At 44.3% G+C, this 19,646-nt stretch overlaps 1 protein-coding gene and 1 non-coding gene across 2 annotated transcripts in view; both read right to left on the bottom strand.

Annotated features, from left to right (window-relative positions):
• The window catches only part of LOC126237314 (uncharacterized), a 158,230-nt gene that overhangs the window by 130,967 nt on the left and 7,617 nt on the right, over positions 1 to 19,646 (bottom strand). Inside the window, exon 2 of the mRNA XM_049947279.1 lies at positions 444 to 592. Within this exon, the coding sequence (XP_049803236.1) occupies positions 444 to 592 (149 nt within the window). The remainder of the gene's footprint in view (positions 1 to 443; positions 593 to 19,646) is intronic.
• LOC126237732 (U6 spliceosomal RNA) lies at positions 3,564 to 3,670 on the bottom strand. Its single transcript, XR_007545187.1, has one exon. It is a non-coding gene; the product is annotated as a U6 spliceosomal RNA (small nuclear RNA).

Here is a 19,646-nt window from a genome sequence, read left to right as displayed (position 1 = left end):
GGATCTCGACCAACGCGAGCAGCAATGTCGCGATACGATAAACCGCAATCGCGATAGGCTACAATCCGACCTTTATCAAAGTCGGAAACGTGATGGTACGCATTTCTCCTCCTTACACGAGGCATCACAACAAAGTTTCACCAGGCAACGCCGGTCAACTGCTGTTTGTGTTTGAGAAATCGGTTGAAAAGTTTTATGTCAGCACGTTGTAGGTGTCGCCACCGGCGCCAGCCTAGTGTGAATGCTCTGAAGAGCTAATCATTTGCATATCACAGCATCTTCTTCCTGTCGGTTAAATTTCTCGTCTGTAGCACGTCCTCTTCGTGGTGTAGCAATTTTAATGGCCAGTAGTGTACTCGCCCATTGGTGCGCTAGTGTCGCTTCAACTGCCACAAGGTAACAGCTCACTCAAAAACGAGTATTTAAGTTAAAGTGTGACTCACCTGTGAAGCTTTGTCGCTGGAGGACACGGGGCACCGGAGACTCGTAATGCTGCCGACGGCAGCTGTCACCGTGGAAGAGTAGTTGCTGCTGGAGACACCGACTTCCGTGTTCTTTCCCACAGAAGAGCAGTCCGCGAAGCTCAGTGACCCTGCAGAGAGAACGGACCAACACATGTATGCTAAGGACAACATTGGTTATTATAATGTGATTGTTGGAACGTCCTATGCTGTACATCATCACAAGTCTCCAGTGCGCTGGGAGAAGATAATAACATAAATATGGAGTGTGAATTACACCATATAACTGACTGACATTGCAGTTACGTGTTAAACTGTCCATACAAGCCTGACTTACCCCATAAGAATGAAATGTCCTCGTCCTTGCAAAGCTACTCTTAGAATGGCACAATGCTGGTGACGAGAACTTATTATTTATTTATTTATTACTCTGTAACCTATTACCTATACTTTGAACACAGGCTGTACTCGCTCTTACGTACAGGGCGTGGACAAAATAATGTGAACACCACACTACATAGTACATCTTGTTGTAGGATGGCACCGCTGCGTACGTGTAAATAGTGTTATTCTAACTGATGGACCCATTTTCAAAAGCTCGATTTATTCAAGTACAAATCCAAAATGAACAAGTTTTATACCAATGAAAAGAGGACGTTTCAAGGTTTTTTTTCATAATGTTCGATATCAATTTAATACACTACTGGCAATTAAAATTGCTACACCGCGAAGATGGCGTACTACAGACGCGAAATTTAATCGATTTCCAACTTTGATAAAGGTCGTATTGTAGCCTATCGCGATTGTGGTTTATCGTATCACGACATTTCTGCTCGCGTTGGTCGAGATCCAATGACTGTTAGCATAATATGGAATCGGTGGGTTCAGGAGGGTAATACGGAACGCCGTGCTGGATCCCAACGGCATCGTATCACTAGCAGTCGAGATGACAGGCATCTTATCCTCATGGCTGTAACGGATCGTGCAGCGACGTCTCGATCCCTGAGTCAACAGATTGGGACGTTTGCAAGACAACAACCATCTGCACGAACAGTTCGACGACGTTTGCAGCAGCATGGACTATCAGCTCGGAGACCAGAGGTGGTTGTTCTGGGTACTGATTTCTCAGGATGTATGCACCCAAACTGCGTGAAAATGTAATCACATGTCAGTTTTAGTACAATATATTTGTCCATTGAATACCCGTTTATCATCTGCATTTGTTCTTGGAGTAGCAATTTTAATGGCCAGTAGTGTATATTTAATAATTTGTAATTAATTAGTTTTTAATAATTATTTCATAATTATAAATGTGATAAATGTTATAAACCTTCAATGTGGCTACCGTTGGCTGAACGGCAAATATCGACGCGGTAGCCAAACGCGTCCCGCACGCGCGAAAGCGTATCTGCTGTTACCGAGTGCACGGCAGCTGTGATCCGGTTCCGCAGATCGTTCAGATTGGTCGGTAGAGGCGGGAGGTAAACAGCTTCCTTCACATAACCTTATAAGAAATAGTCCCAGACTGTGAGATCAGGAGATCTCGCTGGCCAGAAGAGCAGAGCCAGGTCAAGTCCCCTACGACCGATCCAGTGCTGAGGAAGGGAGTCATTCAAAAAGCCTCGTACATCACTGTGGCAATGGGGCGGAGCTCCATCCTACTGGAGAATGAAGTCCTGGGAATCTTGCATAACCTGAGGGAACAGCCATTGTTACAACATGTCCAGGTACGTGATCCTGTTACAGTTATTTTTTTTTTTCAAAGAAAAATGGTCCGTAAACCTTTGTACGGGATACGACACAGAACACGTCGAGCTTCGGTGATTCTCTTTCGTGTTTCAAGTGAATGTGGACTTTCCAAACCCCATAGGCGTACATTGTGTCTGTTGACTTTTCCACTAAAGTGGAACGTCGCTTCATTGCTAAAAATTACACGCCGCAGAAATGCGTCATCCTCCATTTTTGCTAGCACGCAACCACAAAATTCAAGTCGCTTCTCTTTGTCACTGGGGTCCTTTCCATACAGTTGGCTGAGGTATTCCAAGTTCTCGAATGGCTGACTTACTGGGACTGCGCATAAAACTTTCTCGAATCCGTCGGACATCATCCTCTGACAACGCGGTCGGTCTGTGCTGTTGCCTTTGCACACACTCCTAGTCTATTTAAATTGCTTAAACCAACAGCTAATGCTTTTGCGAGTTGCTGGTTGAATACCGAATTTGGTACGAAATCCCCGCGCTGCATTGCAATTTGCGACTCACTTTTCGCGAACTCAAGAACGCAGAAAACCTTGTGCTCCACAGGTGCCATTTCACTCACAACTGACAGTGAAATGCAATGACGGCCCTATTGCCGCGCGAACTCTATCGGCCGCTTCTGAAACCATCACCGCTCGCACGCCGCCGCCTGCCAAAAACTACGAAACTTCCTCTTTTCGTTGGTATAAAGCTCGTTCATCTTGGATTTGTACTTGAATATATACGAATTTTTGAAAATGGGTCCATCATTCAGAATAACCCTGTACTTCGACTTGGCCGCAGTGCGCAACTGACGTGACAAGCGTCGGAAGTTTCCTACCAGTGTATTATACACTTTGTTCTGCGACAGTGAACACCAGTGGTCAGTGAAATGTGTGACCTCTCACACACTTCCAAAATGTGCTACTCGTTCGTGTACGGTTAGCGGGAGCATCTGAGACGAAAACGGCTGAACTGTTTAACGTTTCACGGGCGACAACATCCACGGTAACGACAGGGTACACGAAACACGGCAAAACGTCGTTGGCGAAGAGGAATAGCGAACGGAAGTCGAAGTTTACTGCGAGAGACCGACGAGTATTCAAAAGGACTGTGACCGGACAACACAAAACTACTGCGGCAAAAGTGACTGCAGAGCTCAACACTCATTTTGAGTGAAAAATGAAACGATCGTATGGCACCGTTGGCCAGGAGGTCCCGTACGGTTTCGGCCGACTTGTTTGCAAGTCTTATTTCACGTGAAGCCACACTGGGCGACTTCCGCATCGATAATGATGGGGACAACCCGGGCCCAGGCAAGCACGTTACCACTCAACTTTTCTTTTCTCTTTTTTTTTTTTTTTTTTTTTTTTTTTTTTTTTTTTTTTTGTAACGTGTCACCCTTGCGCAGGGTCCATGCTAATCTTCTCTGTATCGTTCCAGTTTTAGTATATGTACCGCCAAAGCGAGTACAGCTAAGCAGGCGGACACTCATTTTAGTGGGAGGCAAGCACGTTACTACTCAGCTAAGCAGGCGGACACTCATTTAAGTGATACTGTGTCGACAAAACTACTACGGGAGGAACTTCACAAGGCTAACACTCATGGAAGGGATGCAGTTGCGAAAGCCTTACTGACGGAAGCCAACGTAATGCTGCGAAAGAAATGGCGCCACGATCATAAAACCTCTACACTTGATAACTGGAAAAATGTGGTACGGTGCGCTGTATCATCGTTTAAATTGTTTCCCACAAACAGCTGAGTTTATTTATGGAGACCACCAAAAGAAGCTTACGATCCGGCCTGCCTGCTTCCTACAGTCAAGCTCGGCGAGATTCCGTTACGATTTGGCCGGCTACGACGTGGTATTCAGCTGGTCCCACCATTACGCTCACTGCCCCGATTTGTGCAAATGAATATCTCGACATCCTCGACACTGAAGTGCTTAGAAGGGAACCTCCCCATCGCACCTCCCTCAGATTTGGTTATAAGTTGGCACAGTGGATAGGCCTTGGAAAACTAAACACAGATCAATCGAGAAAACAGGAAGAAGTTGTGTGAAACTATGAAAAAAATAAGCGAAATATAGAAAGTGAGCAGTCCATGCGCAAGATAGGCAACATCAAGGAGTAAGTGAGGTCAGGAGTGCCGTGGTCCTGTGGTTAGCGTGAGCACCTGCGGAACGACATGTCTTTGGTTCAAGTCTTCCCTCGAGTGAAAAGTTTATTTTTGCAAAGTTATGATCTGTCCGTTCGTTCATTGACGTCTCTGTTCATTGTAATAAGTTTAGTGTCTGTGTTCTGCGACAGCACCGCAAAATCGTGCGATTGGTAGGCGAAAGGACGTGCCTCTCAAATGGGAACCGAAAACATTTGATCGCAAGGTCATAGGGCAACCTATTCCTCCACAGGAAAACACGTCTGATATATTCTATACGACACTGGTGACAGCATGTGCGTCACATGACAGGAATATGTTGTCGACCCACCTAACTTGTACACTTGGCGAATGGGTAAAAAGATTCTTCTACGCTACCCGATTTAGGTTTTCTTATGGATGTGATAATCACTCACAAAAAAGTGATGAAAAAGAAGAGTTTGTCACATAAACTGAATATATGAAATTAAACTCTTCACTCGAGGGAAGACTTGAACCAAGGACCTCTCGTTCCGCAGCTGCTCACGCTAACCACCGGACCACGGAGCTACTGAGCTGACGGCTCCCATGATGTTGCCCATCTTGGCATGGACTACTCAGTTTGTATATTTTGCTTATTTTTTTCATAGTTCCATACAACTTCTTCCTGTTTTCTCGATTGATCTGTGTTCAGTTTTCCAAGGCCTATCCACTGTGCCAACTTATAACTAAATCTGAGGGGTGTGCGATGGGGAGGTTCCCTTGTTAGAATAACTATAATCCCTTCATCATAAGAATAAACTTGATGTAAACAAATACAAACGCGATGATTGGTCAAAAGCCGTAGTACACGTACGCTCTTGGAAGTAGGTCCAACATATGTATTAGACATCTTATTACTAAGTTACGGTAAATGAAACTTTATGATATTAAAACGTATTAACGGCCATTAACGCTTTTGTTAATCACGCTTTACCTATGTAGTTTTTATTTTAAAAATCGTGTACTGTCACAGCCTCTGCAGCGTTGTGCTCTGATTGTCGCGCTGTTACTGCGCAGTATAAAAATAGTTGAGGCTGGTTTCTGTTCCGTAGTGAAACACGCACGTGGAACGTGGTTAAAAAGTAGGCTGCAGTTGTTGACACGGTCTCGTAAACTGACATACGACCGGGAGAGCGATGTGCTCACCACATGCCCCTCCATATCTGCATCCAGTGACGCCTGTGGGCTGAGGAAGACACGGCGGCCAGTCGGTACCGTCGGACCTTCATGGCCTGTTCAGATAGAGTTTAGTTTTTTTTCTTTTTATCGGCAGCTTTCTGTCAGGCTGCCGTCTATTCGATTTAGTCTTGATAACGATGTTGGGGAGTTTCTCTTTCGGCAGACTATTTCATACGTCGTACTCGATGGGTCAATATTTGCGTTTGCGCCACGAATCGGTTTCAGGTCTCCAGTCTTCCCTGCTGCAAGTGGTCTTCAGATTTCCTCTTCAGATTCCCGTAAGTATCTCATTATTATACTCTTTCTCCCATAATGTGGCGAGATATAATCATCTTGCCCTTTCAGACTGGCCAGAGTTCACACGTGCCAAGGACTGAGAGTCTCCAAAGTCTGAGAACCAAATTGGGAAAGAAAAACAGCGAGCAACAATACTCCTCCCAACAGCAACCAAAATTAGCACCGAGAGGGACGCAGGTCGTGAGATTAAATTCGCCACTCCGAGAATTCACTTGTTTGGTGTTAGACTTCTTCTGTGATAACTGCTTATTACAGCCGTGCGTCATCGGCTTTCAGGGTCAAATCTATTAGGAGGAAAACCCTCAAACGATAACAGTACAAAAATAAAGATGTGAAGTGTCACTAGACGCTTTTTGCTTCCTCGTGATAAACCTGCGCTGCATTAGCAGTAGACTAATGGTGTGTAGATATGTCGTATCACGTTGCCGAACGAAAGTACTCTCCCACGCGCATCTGAATAATTATAGGACTCGCATTGTAGCATGACGGTAATGTAAGAAAGTCCAATACGCTGCTTAACAGGGTAGTCTACAATTGTTCTTCCGGAATATCCCCGTATTCGTCTGCCCTAAAAATACTGCCGGCCGTGGTGGCTAGACGCTTCAGTCTGGAACCGCGTGACCACTTCGGTCGCCGGTTCGAATCCTGCCTCGGGCATGGATGTGTGTGATGTCCTTAGGTTAGTTAGGTTTAAGTAGTTCTAAGTTCTAGGGGACTGATGACCACAGCAGTTAAGTCCCATAGTGCTCAGAGCCATTTGAACCATTTTTTTGAAACTACTCCATAGATACAAACACCTGTCACATTACATGAGGAACAATACCTAAAAGTTACTTTGTTTTTATGCTCTTTCACAGTGGGTGGTAAATGCCTTTCACGACACGTATTGAAGAGCAGCCCGTTGACAGGTGAACGTCAAACAGCTGTATTTTCTCATCTGCACAGAAGAATCAGGCTAAACCATCTGTTCCGAGGTAGATGGAAGCTGCATTTTCCGTGCTCATATTCTTTACCTATTAGATTGTTACTATTTGATTTACGAGGGGCGTTCAGAAAGTAAGCTCCGATCGGTCGCGAAATGGAAACGACTATGAAAATCCGATAAAGCTTTGCACAGATGTGTTGGGTAGTGTCTCTAGTATAACCCCAGTTAGCATCACGTCGCTCTTCTCATTTCTGAACTCGCAGTGAGTGCGTAAAGATGTCTAGAAAATAGTGTCTGCCGCCAAGTACGAGGGCCTGGTGAGAAATTTCACCTGAAGCTATGCAGCTAACATTACATAACTGTCGTACTGTTTCTTCTTCAAGACAATTCTCAGCCGCATTCTGCAGGGGCAATGAAGATGCTCCTGCATCGTTTTCAAATGGAAATGTTAGATTACCCACAATACAGTCCGCAATTGTCTCCCCCTGAGTTTCATCTCTGGTCACATGAACCGCTGTCTTTGAAGACAACATTTTGACACAGACAACGAGGTGTAGGCCAGCGTGGAGAATTGGCGGAAAGCACTGGCGGCTGCCTTCTATGATGAGGCTATTGAAAAGTTGGTACAACGCTATGACAAAAGTCTAAGTCAGAACGGCGACTACGTAGAGAAGTAGCTGAAAGGTGTAGCTAATTGTTACAAGTAAAACATTTCTGATGTTCACTGTGGTTTCAATTTGGCAATCAATCGGAGCTTACTTTCTGAACAGGCCTCGTATTTCCTACATCTTGGTTCCTTATGATATTTTCACTAGAATCTGATGTGTCACGACAATAAATATCTCACTGAACAAAGGTGATACTATGATGATTGGTGCAGTACGATGATCCCTGTTGTCGACGGTGGCAGAGGTCACCGATGTGCCACAACCGGCTTTCAGACGCCTCTGAAACTCGGTTTGACCAGGTCACCTTTCATTTCACGGCTTTCTGACACGTGTCTACCTCGATAAGAAATCAGAAACAGTTTGAGCTGCTCGTGTTTGGAAACGATCGTTACCTTTCACATCGACCTCGAACGTCAACAGCACACATTCAGCAGGGATCAAGACAGAGGTGCAAGGCGGTTAAGGCACAGGCATTGGTGAACAGAGTATTTCAAGTTACCATATGAGCCCCTCCACTTGGGTCTTGTGATACTCCTGCTCGCATGCGTGTCTATGTTCTTGTGTCCTAATGAACCCACAAGCGTAACTTTTATTCCAAAAATTCTGTGACCATGCTAGTCATTCTGAACTGAAGCTTAACGATCTGCATAATGGTTATCAGAGGTAGTTTCCTGAGTGGGAAACACTTCCGTTAGGCATGCTGATTTGTTGAGCGACGAACTTCAGTAAATTTCAGTTTCGATAAAAACAACATAAATGAGAATACCATATGGTTCAAATGGCTCTGAGCACTATGGGACCTAACACCTGATGTCATCAGTCCCCTAGATCTTAGAACTACTTAAAGCTAACTAACCTAAGGACATCACACACGCCCATGCCCGAGTCAGAATTCGAACCTGCGACCGTAGCGGTCGCGCGGTTCCAGACTGAAGCGCCTAGAACCGCTCGGCCACACCGGCCGGCCTGAGAATACCATGGGCCCTACCATAACTGAGTAGTTTGGTAAAGTAATAAGCGGTAAGAAATCATATTCCAACATCAAAGTTTCTTCCATAGGCGTGAGAGTGACCCGAGCCGTCTGCAGATTAGGCTCCAACAACTATACTCGATTTGAACTAACGCGCAGGTAGCTCACCGAACATTGTTAGTACAGAAATAGCTCGTTAGTGGTTTCGCCAGTGCGCTACTACGCTGGTCTAAGCTGCCTGCCCAACATTAATAGGTGTGCAGCAATAATTAAACGAAGTAAATAAAATAAAAAATAAATACTGTCATGTGTTATGCTCACGAGCTTACGTAGTGTCCCTAAAACGCTCTTGCGAAAGCCACGGCGGGTTTACTCCTCCCGTTGTTCCCAAATGAGCAAGATCTCCATCTCTCGTGTCTACGATGTAGACAGAACGTCAAGTTACCTTCCCCGTTGCATATTTAATCTGTCGCCTTTGAGCCCTCCCTTCTTCTGTATTGCTGTTCCATTTTGCCAACCCTTTGGTGGAAGGGCAGTGGACAGCACCCATTTCTTAGAGAAGTGCACCAATTTGTAAAGAGATAATATCAAATTCAGGAAGAGACTGAATAACAAGAATTTTTGTACGAATTATTTCATAAGTTATCGCTTAATCGCTGACACGTAGAAGAGATAAACGCACACGTCTTCCTATCATAAGTGAGTATTATACTTTCAGACTGTACATGTTCGACCGTAACTCTCAAGGTGGGCTGTACATGAGATATTACAGCATTTCGTCGTTGCCGTTTGTTGGACCAAAATGAATGAACGGAGCGCTCCATCTCCAGAGTCGAGCAGACACTGGACATCTCACATGTAGCTGTTTGAAAGCAACAGTATCTCCATTTTTGTAAATACACTGCCTCCAGGCGAACTCCCATAGTCAGTATGAGCGTTTGTCTGGAACCAGCGGTCTCTACGTAAACTCTACCACCTCCCCCGCCTCATTATCAGACCGTAGATGATATTCGTCTCGTTTGGTCTCCGGATACTATTTATTAGAGTGCTTATGGTAAGGCTTCCAATCTTCATGTTGATAAGCGAAAAGAGTTTAAACACCTTCCAAAAAAAACTAAAAAGCACTTCAGAGCAACACTAGACCAAAAAGTTGGATCCGTTACCACACTGTTAAAAAGGAATTTTAACATACTTTTCGGAAAATACAGGCAGCAACTCGACAGCGAAATAGGTTAACGAAGGCAAGTGTAACATTGCATCGCTGGAAGTCAGTAGCACTCAGAAGTAATAGTGTGATAATAGTAACATGTATGAAAAATGATTAACATACAAATAAGATGCTCCAGGGACGCACATATGAAGGCTATTTATAAAGTAGTGAATAGCTATTTCACGAATAAATAAAAAATAAACAAAATTTCTTAACAAATAAATGTAAAAAGGATGACAGAAACATATCCACACAGACCATATTGTGTAGTACAGAAGAGCTTTTCGATACAAACTGTTATTTATAAAACCAGTTACTGAGATCATAATGAATTTTGAGAATGTTAACACATAGTAACAAAAAGTTCGTGAAGTTATGATAGCAATGGATTGGTTATTCTGAGAGACGCATTCTTTCAGTCACAAAGCTGCAAAATTGGACATTCTTCCAGAATGAGATTTTCACTCTGCAGCGGAATGTGTGCTGATATGAAACTTTCCTGGCAGATTAAAACTGTGTGCCGGACCGAGACTCGAACTCGGAACCTTTGCCTTTCGCGGACAAGTGCTCTACCAACTGAGCTACCCAAGCACACTCACGCCTCGTCCTCACAACTTTACTTCTGCCAGTACCTCGTCTCCTACCTTCCAAATTTTACAGAAGTTCTCCTGTGAACCCTGCAGAACTAGCACTCCTGAAAGAGCAGGAGAGCTACTGTAAAGTTTGGAAGGTAGGAGACGAGGTACTGGCAGAAGTAAAGCTGTGAGGACGGGTCGTGAGTCGTGCTTGGATAGCTCAGGTGGTAGAGCACTTGCCCGCGAAAGGCAAAGGTCCCGAGTTTGAGTCTCGGTCCTGCACGCAGTTTTAATCTGCCAGGAAAGTTTTGGACATTCTCGTTGCAAACGTTTCAATATTCACTCTATCCAATCAGCACCTAATCCCGAATGTTTCATAAAATGAGGGCTCTTTAATAAATTTATGTAAGGAAGGAAGAAAGATGTTGGTTCTAACGTCTAATAAACTGATGTACAGAACACCTGTACGAAATATTGAAACAGTCCGATTATTAATCTCCGTTCTCCGGGTTTGCGTTGTTATAATGGGTATCCGCAGAACTTTTACCAAGAGGGAGAAAGATTCTAATGTTCTCAGTTTTGATGTAGCTTCTGTGAAGTTTGGAAGGTAGGAGACGAGGTACTGACGGAAGTAAAGCTGTGAGGACGGGTCGTGAGTCGTGCTTGGTTAGCTCAGATGGTTACCGGCACGATAGCTCAGCGTGTTCGGTCAGAGGGTTGGCTACCCTCTGTAATAAAAAGCTGAGTGAACCGATCAACGAAGAACCTCAACGGGTGTCATGAGACGTCCGCCCTGACCAAATACAAGGAACAATATACAACAAAATGAAATCAACAACAAAAAAATATGGTAGAGCACTTGCCCGCGAAAGGTGTCCCGAGTTCGAGCGTTGGTTCGGCACTCGCTTTTAATCTGCCAGGAAGTTTCAGTTTGGATGTAACTGGCAAGGCAAGTTTGAAAAGGTGTCATGCTGCAACGACTACATGTCATAACAATACATAGAAGTAACTGTGTGTCAAATTATTGGTAGTTCCCCACATAGTATTTTTAATGTAGATTACTTCGATGCGTAACCGGTAAGCATATTCCACTACCATACAAAAAGTAAATGTTTTTATGTTAATAATATGAACATGTATGCATCCACTGAACTATGAAATAAAGTAAGGAAATATACACGAAAAATCTTGTCATTTGCCATTAATATTAGATTTACATTGAAAATTGTAAAAGTAACATATTAAGAAACATTAAGTGAAACACCATATACATAATTATGCGCCATCATTTATATACTCACCGAAGCGGAGGAACGGAATAAATTTTAAAAAGGCTTAATCAAGCTTTGATGCCATCTATAACACTATATTCCCTCCACAACTACATATCTAGTCACATTAATGATTTATTGCATTACTATCATTCTTTCTAGTTTTTAATATTGATTAACATAACTGAAGGTGAACAGAATGAGTTTTTGAAGTTACATTGCCACAAGGCATTCGAGGGTCAGTATATGATTTAAGCAAGGTGGGAAATTTCCGAAATCTAGCCTGAATCTGCTTTCAACAACCTAGGACAGAACCCAGGATGTCCTTGTCTCTCTACTTCATCATATAACTCTGCAATCATGACAGATGGACAGTACAATTCGCACCTCTACGACTGCATTGGCACTTTGTTGGACACCATTGGGTTAGAAGAAGTCCCAGTTCTTCTTGATACCGTCTCTTGTCCCCTTTTCCAGCCCGAAATATGGTATTTACTTTTACGAAACATGCACTTGGGCACACAGATTAAGTGTAGATGTATACACGGCCGTGTTGTTCAGAGTCTACAGCAAAAGTTGTGCCGTGTAAAACTGATTGTAAAATTTGCAAGCCATCGCGGGTTTTATTTGTCCACACACAAATGGTAAACTACTGTTGTGGTACCGTGGTTCGTCAAGGAGAAGGGACATTGCTGAGTGGGATTCTGGGTAGATGACGGGCACGCATGCTGCTACTACAGGGTGTTTCAAAAATGACCGGTATATTTGAAACGGTAATAAAAACTAAACGAGCAGCGATAGAAATACACCGTTTGTTGCAATATGCTTGGGACAACAGTACATTTTCAGGCAGACAAACTTTCGAAATTACAGTAGTTACAATTTTCAACAACAGATGGCGCTGCAAGTGATGTGAAAGATATAGAAGACAACGCAGTCTGTGGGTGCGCCATTCTGTACGTCGTCTTTCTGCTGTAAGCGTGTGCTGTTCACAACGTACAAGTGTGCTGTAGACAACATGGTTTATTCCTTAGAACAGAGGATTTTGCTGGTGTTGGAATTCCACCGCCTAGAACACAGTGTTGTTGCAACAAGACGAAGTTTTCAACGGAGGTTTAATGTAACCAAAGGACCGAAAAGCGATACAATAAAGGATCTGTTTGAAAAATTTCAACGGACTGGGAACGTGACGGATGAACGTGCTGGAAAGGTAGGGCGACCGCGTACGGCAACCACAGAGGGCAACGCGCAGCTAGTGCAGCAGGTGATCCAACAGCGGCCTCGGGTTTCCGTTCGCCGTGTCGCAGCTGCGGTCCAAATGACGCCAACGTCCACGTATCGTCTCATGCGCCAGAGTTTACACCTCTATCCATACAAAATTCAAACGCGGCAACCCCTCAGCGCCGCTACCATTGCTGCACGAGAGACATTCGCTAACGATATAGTGCACAGGATTGATGACGGCGATATGCATGTGGGCAGCATTTGGTTTACTGACGAAGCTTATTTTTACCTGGACGGCTTCGTCAATAAACAGAACTGGCGCATATGGGGAACCGAAAAGCCCCACGTTGCAGTCCCATCGTCCCTGCATCCTCTAAAAGTACTGGTCTGGGCCGCCATTTCTTCCAAAGGAATCATTGGCCCATTTTTCAGATCCGAAACGATTACTGCATCACGCTATCTGGACATTCTTCGTGAATTTGTGGCGGTACAAACTGCCTTAGACGACACTGCGAACACCTCGTGGTTTATGCAAGATGGTGCCCGGCCACATCGCACGGCCGACGTCTTTAATTTCCTGAATGAATATTTCGATGATCGTGTGATTGCTTTGGGCTATCCGAAACATACAGGAGGCGGTGTGGATTGGCCTCCCTATTCGCCAGACATGAACCCCTGTGACTTCTTTCTGTGGGGACACTTGAAAGACCAGGTGTACCGCCAGAATCCAGAAACAATTGAACAGCTGAAGCAGTACATCTCATCTGCATGTGAAGCCATTCCGCCAGACACGTTGTCAAAGGTTTCGGGTAATTTCATTCAGAGACTACGCCGTATTATTGCTACGCATGGTGGATATGTGGAAAATATCGTACTATAGAGTTTCCCAGACCGCAGCGCCATCTGTTGTTGAAAATTGTAACTACTGTAATTTCGAAAGTTTGTCTGCCTGAAAATGTACTGTTGTCCCAAGCATATTGCAACAAACGGTGTATTTCTATCGCTGCTCGTTTAGTTTTTATTGCCGTTTCAAATATACCGGTCATTTTTGAAACACCCTGTATGTTTATGTTATGCGGGCAGCTCGCCTGTCACGGTGTTAGATCAGGTCCTTTCTGCAGCTCCATACGGAAATGACCAGGTTTGGTGAGGGCGTTTTCTGCTATCTGAAGCTTCGTGTCAATCTTCACTGCAAAACACCGTCGAAACCGCCGTCTGGCTAAGGAAGTGGCACAATTTCCCGTGAAAAGTGTGTAAAAAGAAACGAAGATAGTCTAGTCGTCGTTAAAGTCACAGTATTTCCCGTTGGTCCCGGCAGTCTTGAACCCGACAGTTTCATAGTATCGCAGACAGTGCTTAGTGGAAATTCGTGAGGATGCTGTAAAGGTTAAAAAGGTCGCACTCGGATTCTAGGAGAGGACAATAGCCGCACCTAGCTGCGCATTGAGAGGGCCTATGACTGTAAGCCACTCACTGCAGATTCTCAGTAACAGTGCACGCCACAGGTGTGAAATATGAATGTATTATGAAAAACAGGATACGAGACTGTTTAATGAATCAACTTTCGCGGATGCAGCTGTGCTTTTAATGGACTATTAAGTCTTCAACGGCTGTGTAGTTGGCACTGCAGATACGTTACACTGCCTCAGAAGGAGAGGTGGACTCTTCGACGCACTAATTGCGATCAGCTTTGGCATGCTAGTCGGGGATCACCCGACAGCATCTCCCACGAAATATCTTTCAAGAGGGCCGCGTCTACTTGTCATCACCGATTTCATCCAGATTTATGGCACATTGGACTTGTCCAGATGTGAATGTGATGGAGGTGGATGCTTCAGAAGAGCAAGCATTTAGAGAAAATAGCAGTTTAGGCCCTGGCCGGCCGAGACATGTATTGGTTGGTTGATTGACTTGCGGGAGGGGACCAAACAGCGAGATTATCGATCCTATCGAATTAGGAAAGGATGGGGAAGGCAGTCGTTCGTGCCCTATTAGAGGAACCATCCCGGCATTTGCCTGAATCGATTTAAGGAAATCAGGGAAAATGCTAAATCAGGACGCTCCCGAATGCGAGTCCAGTGTGCTATCCACACCGCCAGCTCGCTCGGTGAGGCATCAGTCTTTTATGTTAGCATAGTCTCCAGGAAATAAAGTTCAGAATACTGTACTTTTTTATCGGTTTGGTCTACTGATGATGGCATGAAATAAATTACGTCTTCTTTCTTTTCTGCTCGTTTTCTTTCTTTCCAGTAGTTTTCCATCTTTTACCTACGTTCTTCTCTTCTTGCTTCATAAAGAGCGTTAACAGAAAAGGCAACGGAACATATGGGACCGAAAATAAATTTCCAGGGAAGGATTATAAGGTGTACGTGAGAATTTCGTACAAAAAGTTAGATACTTTTATTATTTTACGGTTGATGGCATGGTGAAGTGATATTCATCGTCGAACTAGAGGAAGCAGTAGTTTTCTTAGCATCTTGCATACTTTATAAACGCCGCATTATGACAAGCACATGGTTGTTTTAAAGTTTCTAAGAAAAACAAACTTGGTTTATATTGATAAAAGGTTGGCTATCAATTTACAGATTGGCAGCAAGCCACGCGTAATGGAAGATTTCGCCAAATATTGACGAACGTAGCTGGCGGTATACACAAAGGTGACAAAGGTCATGGTATACCTCCTAATATCGTGTCGCACCTTCTTTTGACCAGCATAGTGGTGGGCATGGACTCAACGAGTTGTTGGATGTCTTCTGCAGAAATAGTGAACCATGCCGCCTCTCACCATCATCATCATAAGTTGTTGTGCTCATTGCTGAGCGTCGTGACCCTATGACCCAAGCGTCTCCATCCCGAACGATTGCCAGCTTCTCTTAGTGCCTCCTGAAGAGGTAGACCGGAGATCTCATTGATTTGACCTATCCATCTGCTCGTTGCTCTTCCTCTTGGTCTCGTGCCGTCGATATTTCCTTGCAAAATTATTTTCTCTAGATTTTCTCCCTCTCTTCTCACAATATGGCCAAAGAATTGTAGATTGTTTTCGGCAACTCGGATAGAAAGGCGTCTGGAGATATCGAGTTGTTCAATAATGGACACATTTGTTCTTCTTTCGGTCCATTTTATGCGTAGCATCCTACGCCAGCACCAAAGCTCAAACGCGTCAATGCGCTGTTTGTCTCTGGCCTTGAGTGTCAATGTTTTGCAACCATAAAAGAAGACAGAAAACACGAGTGTTTCGACTAGCCGGATATTTGTGCTATTTATTATTGCTCTGCTCTGCCACATATTGGTGAGCTTCTTCATAGCCACTCGCCCTTTCGTGATCCGTCTTCTTACCTCATATTCACATCTTCCCGTGCTGCAGATGGTTGACCCACAATAGATGAAAGAATGCACGACTTCCAGTTCCTTTAATCGACCTGTCAGCTGGATCTGTTATTCCTGATCAATTATCAAAAACCGGCCGCTGCAGCAGAGCGGTTCTAGGCGCTTCAGTCCGGAACCGCGCTGCTACGGTCGCAGGTTCGAATCCTGCTTCGGGCGTGGATGTGTGTGACACCCTTACGTTAGTTACGTTTAGGTAGTTCTAAGTCTAGGGGTCTTAGAGCCATTTGAACCATTTTTGAATAAACATGAGTTTGGACTTGCTGAGACTGATGTCCAATCCATATTCTACACTAATGTTCTTTACTCTTGTTAGTAGCCCAGCAAGTTCATCTTCGCTGTTGGCTAAAAGCTCAGTGTCATCAGCAAAACGAAGGTTGTTGATAGTTCTCCCACCAATTGAGATGCCTTTGCTCCGACCAGCAAGAGCTTTGCTAATGACATGTTCCGCATAGATGTTGTACAGTTGTGGGGATAGGACACAACCCTGTCTCACACCTTTTGATACTCTGAATGAATCGGACGCGCCAGCACTTGTCTTTACAACTGCGAAGTGGTTATTGTATGGACTTTTAATCAATGCTATCAAGTGGGGTGGGATACCGAACTCTGCAAAAACCTGTCCAGACGCCTTTATAGCCGTCATAAATGCGAAACCGTTGCCGATGCAGGGTTTTGTGCACAACCTTCCCCCTCGATTACGTCCCATATATGTTCGATGGGATTTACGTCGGATGATCTGGGTGGCCAAACCATTCGCTCGGGTTGCCCAGAACGTTCTTCAACCCAATCGCGAACAGTTGTGGCCCAGTGACATGGCGCATTGTCGTGCATAACAGTTCCATCATTGTATGAGAACACGATGTCCATGGAAGGCTGAAAATGGTCTCCAAGTAGACGAACATTACCGAGGACCCAATCTATGCCATGTTATCGCAGCATACTCCATCACGGAGCCACCACCAGCTTTTACAGTACCGTGTTGACAGTCTGGTCCATAACTTCGTGGGGTCTGCGCCATACTCGAATCCCACCATCAGCTCTTACCAACTGAAATCAGGACTCATCTGACCAGGCCACGGTTTGCCAGCTGTCTAGGGTCTAACAGATATAGTCACAAGCCCAGGAGAGGCACCGCAGGCGATGTCGCGCTGTCAGCAAAGGCACACTCGCATCGGTCGTCTGCTGCCACAGCCCCTCAACACCAAATTTCGCCTCACAGTCCAAAAGAATACTTTCGTTGTACGCGCGACATGCATCTCTGCGGTTATTTCACGTGTTGCTTATCTGTTAGCATTCACAACTCTACGCAGACGCTGCTGCTCGCGCTCGTTAAGTGAAGGCCGTCGGCAATTGTGTTGTCCGTGGTGAGAGGCAATACCTGAAATTCGGTATTCTCGGCTCACTCTTGGCACTGTGGCTCTCGGAATTCTGAATTCGCTAACGATTTCCGAAATGGAATGTCCCTTGCGACTAGCACATCTACATCTACACCTACGTGATTACTTTGCTATTCACAATAAAGTGCCTGGCAGAGGGTTCAGTGAACCACCTTCATGCTGTCTCTCTACCGTTCCACTCTCGAACAGCACGCGGGAAAAACGAGCACTTCAATTTTTCCGTGCGTGCCCTGATTTCTCTTATTTTATCGTGATGATCATTTCTCTCTATGTAGGTGGGTGCCAACAGAATGTTTTCGCAATCGGAGGAGAAAACTGCTGATTGAAATTTCATGAGAAGATCCCGTAGCAAGCAAAACCGCCTTTGTTTTAATGATTGCCACTCCAATTCACGTATCATGTCTGTGACACTATCTCCCCTATTTCGCGATAATACAAAACGAGCTGCCCTTCTTTGTACTTTTTCGATGTCATCCGTCAGTCCCATCTGATGCGGATCTCACACAGCACAGCAATACTCCAGAATAGGGCGGACAAGCGTGGTGTAAGCACTCCCTTTAGTAGACCTGTTGCACCTTCTAAGTGCTCTGCCAACGAATCGCAGTCTTTTGTTTGCTCTACCCACAATATTATCTATGTGATAGTTCCAATTTAGGTTATTTGTAGTTGTAATCCCTAAGTATTTAGTTGAATTTACAGCCTTCAGATTTGTGTGACTTACCGCGTAATCGAAATTCAGCTGATTTCTTATAGTACTCATGTGAATATCTTCGCACTTTTCCTTATTCAGGGTCAATTGCCACTTTTCGTGCCATACGGATATCTTATCTAAATGATTTTGCAAGTCTTTTGATCATCTGATGACTTTACAAGACGGTAAATGACAGCATCATGTGCAAACAATCTAAGACGGCTACTCAGATTGTCTCCTATGTCGTTAATATAGATCAGGAACAATAGAGGGCTTATAACACTTCCTTGGGGAACGCCGGATATTACTTCTGTTTTACTCGATGACTTTCCGTCTATTATTACGAACTGTGACCTTTCTGACAGGAAGTCACGAATCCACTCGCACTACTGAGGCGATACTCCGTAGGCACGCAGTTTCGTTGTGAGGAACGGTGTCGAAAGCCTTCTGGAAATCTAAAAATGTGGAATCAATTTGACATCCGCTGTCAATAGCACTTATTACTTCATGAGTGTAAAGAGCTAGTTGTGTTTCACAAGAACGGTATTTTCTGGAACCGTGCTGACTATGTGTCAATAAATCGTTTTCTTCGAGGTACTTCATAATGTACGAATACAGTATTGTTCCAAAACTCTACTGCAAATCGACGTTAGTGATAAAGGCCTGTAATTCCGCGGATTACTTCTACTTCCCTTTTTGGGTATTGGTGTGACTTGAGCAATTTTCCAGTCTTTAGGTACGGATCTTTCTGTAAGCGAGTGGTTGTATATGATTGCTAAATATGGAGCTATCGCATCAGCATACTCTGAAAGGAACCTGACTGGCATACAATCTGGACCGGAGGCATTGTCTTTATTAAGTGATTTAAGCTGCTTTGTTTCACAGAGGATATCGTATGTTTCTCATCTTGGCAGTTGTTCTTGACTGGAATTCAGGAATATTTACTTCGTCTTCTTCGGCGAAGGAGTTTCGGAAAACCGTGTTTAATAACTCTGCTTTAGTGACACTCATCAGTGACTTCGCCGTTGTTATCGCGCATTGAAGGTATTGATTGCATCTTGCCACTGGTGTGCTTTATGTATGAACAGAATCTCTTAGGGTTTTCTGCCAGATTTCGAGACAGAAAAATTATAATTTCGCGTTCAAAGTCTGACAATTCCCGTTGTGCGGCCACAATAACGTCGGAAATCTTTTCACGTATATTACCTCAGTACAAATGACAGTTCCGCCAATTTACTGCCCTTTTACTTCTTGTATACGCGATGCTATCGCCATCTGTATACGTGCATATCGCTACCCCATGAGTTTCCTCACCTCAATGTACAATGCAACGTATTTAGATGCAGTCTTCTCGGGATGTGGTTTCTTTTTCTCTCTTGATTTGATAACAGCAGTTTTGAGCTTTTTGATCAAATTCTTTACCTAACAATAAAAGTATACATCACAGGGTAGCGGAGAGCATTTGAGGGGGATCAAT

The sequence above is a fragment of the Schistocerca nitens genome, chromosome 2 (genome assembly GCF_023898315.1).
Source record: "Schistocerca nitens isolate TAMUIC-IGC-003100 chromosome 2, iqSchNite1.1, whole genome shotgun sequence".
Lineage (NCBI taxonomy): Eukaryota > Metazoa > Arthropoda > Insecta > Orthoptera > Acrididae > Schistocerca > Schistocerca nitens.
This window is presented reverse-complemented; position numbering and strand designations above follow the sequence as displayed.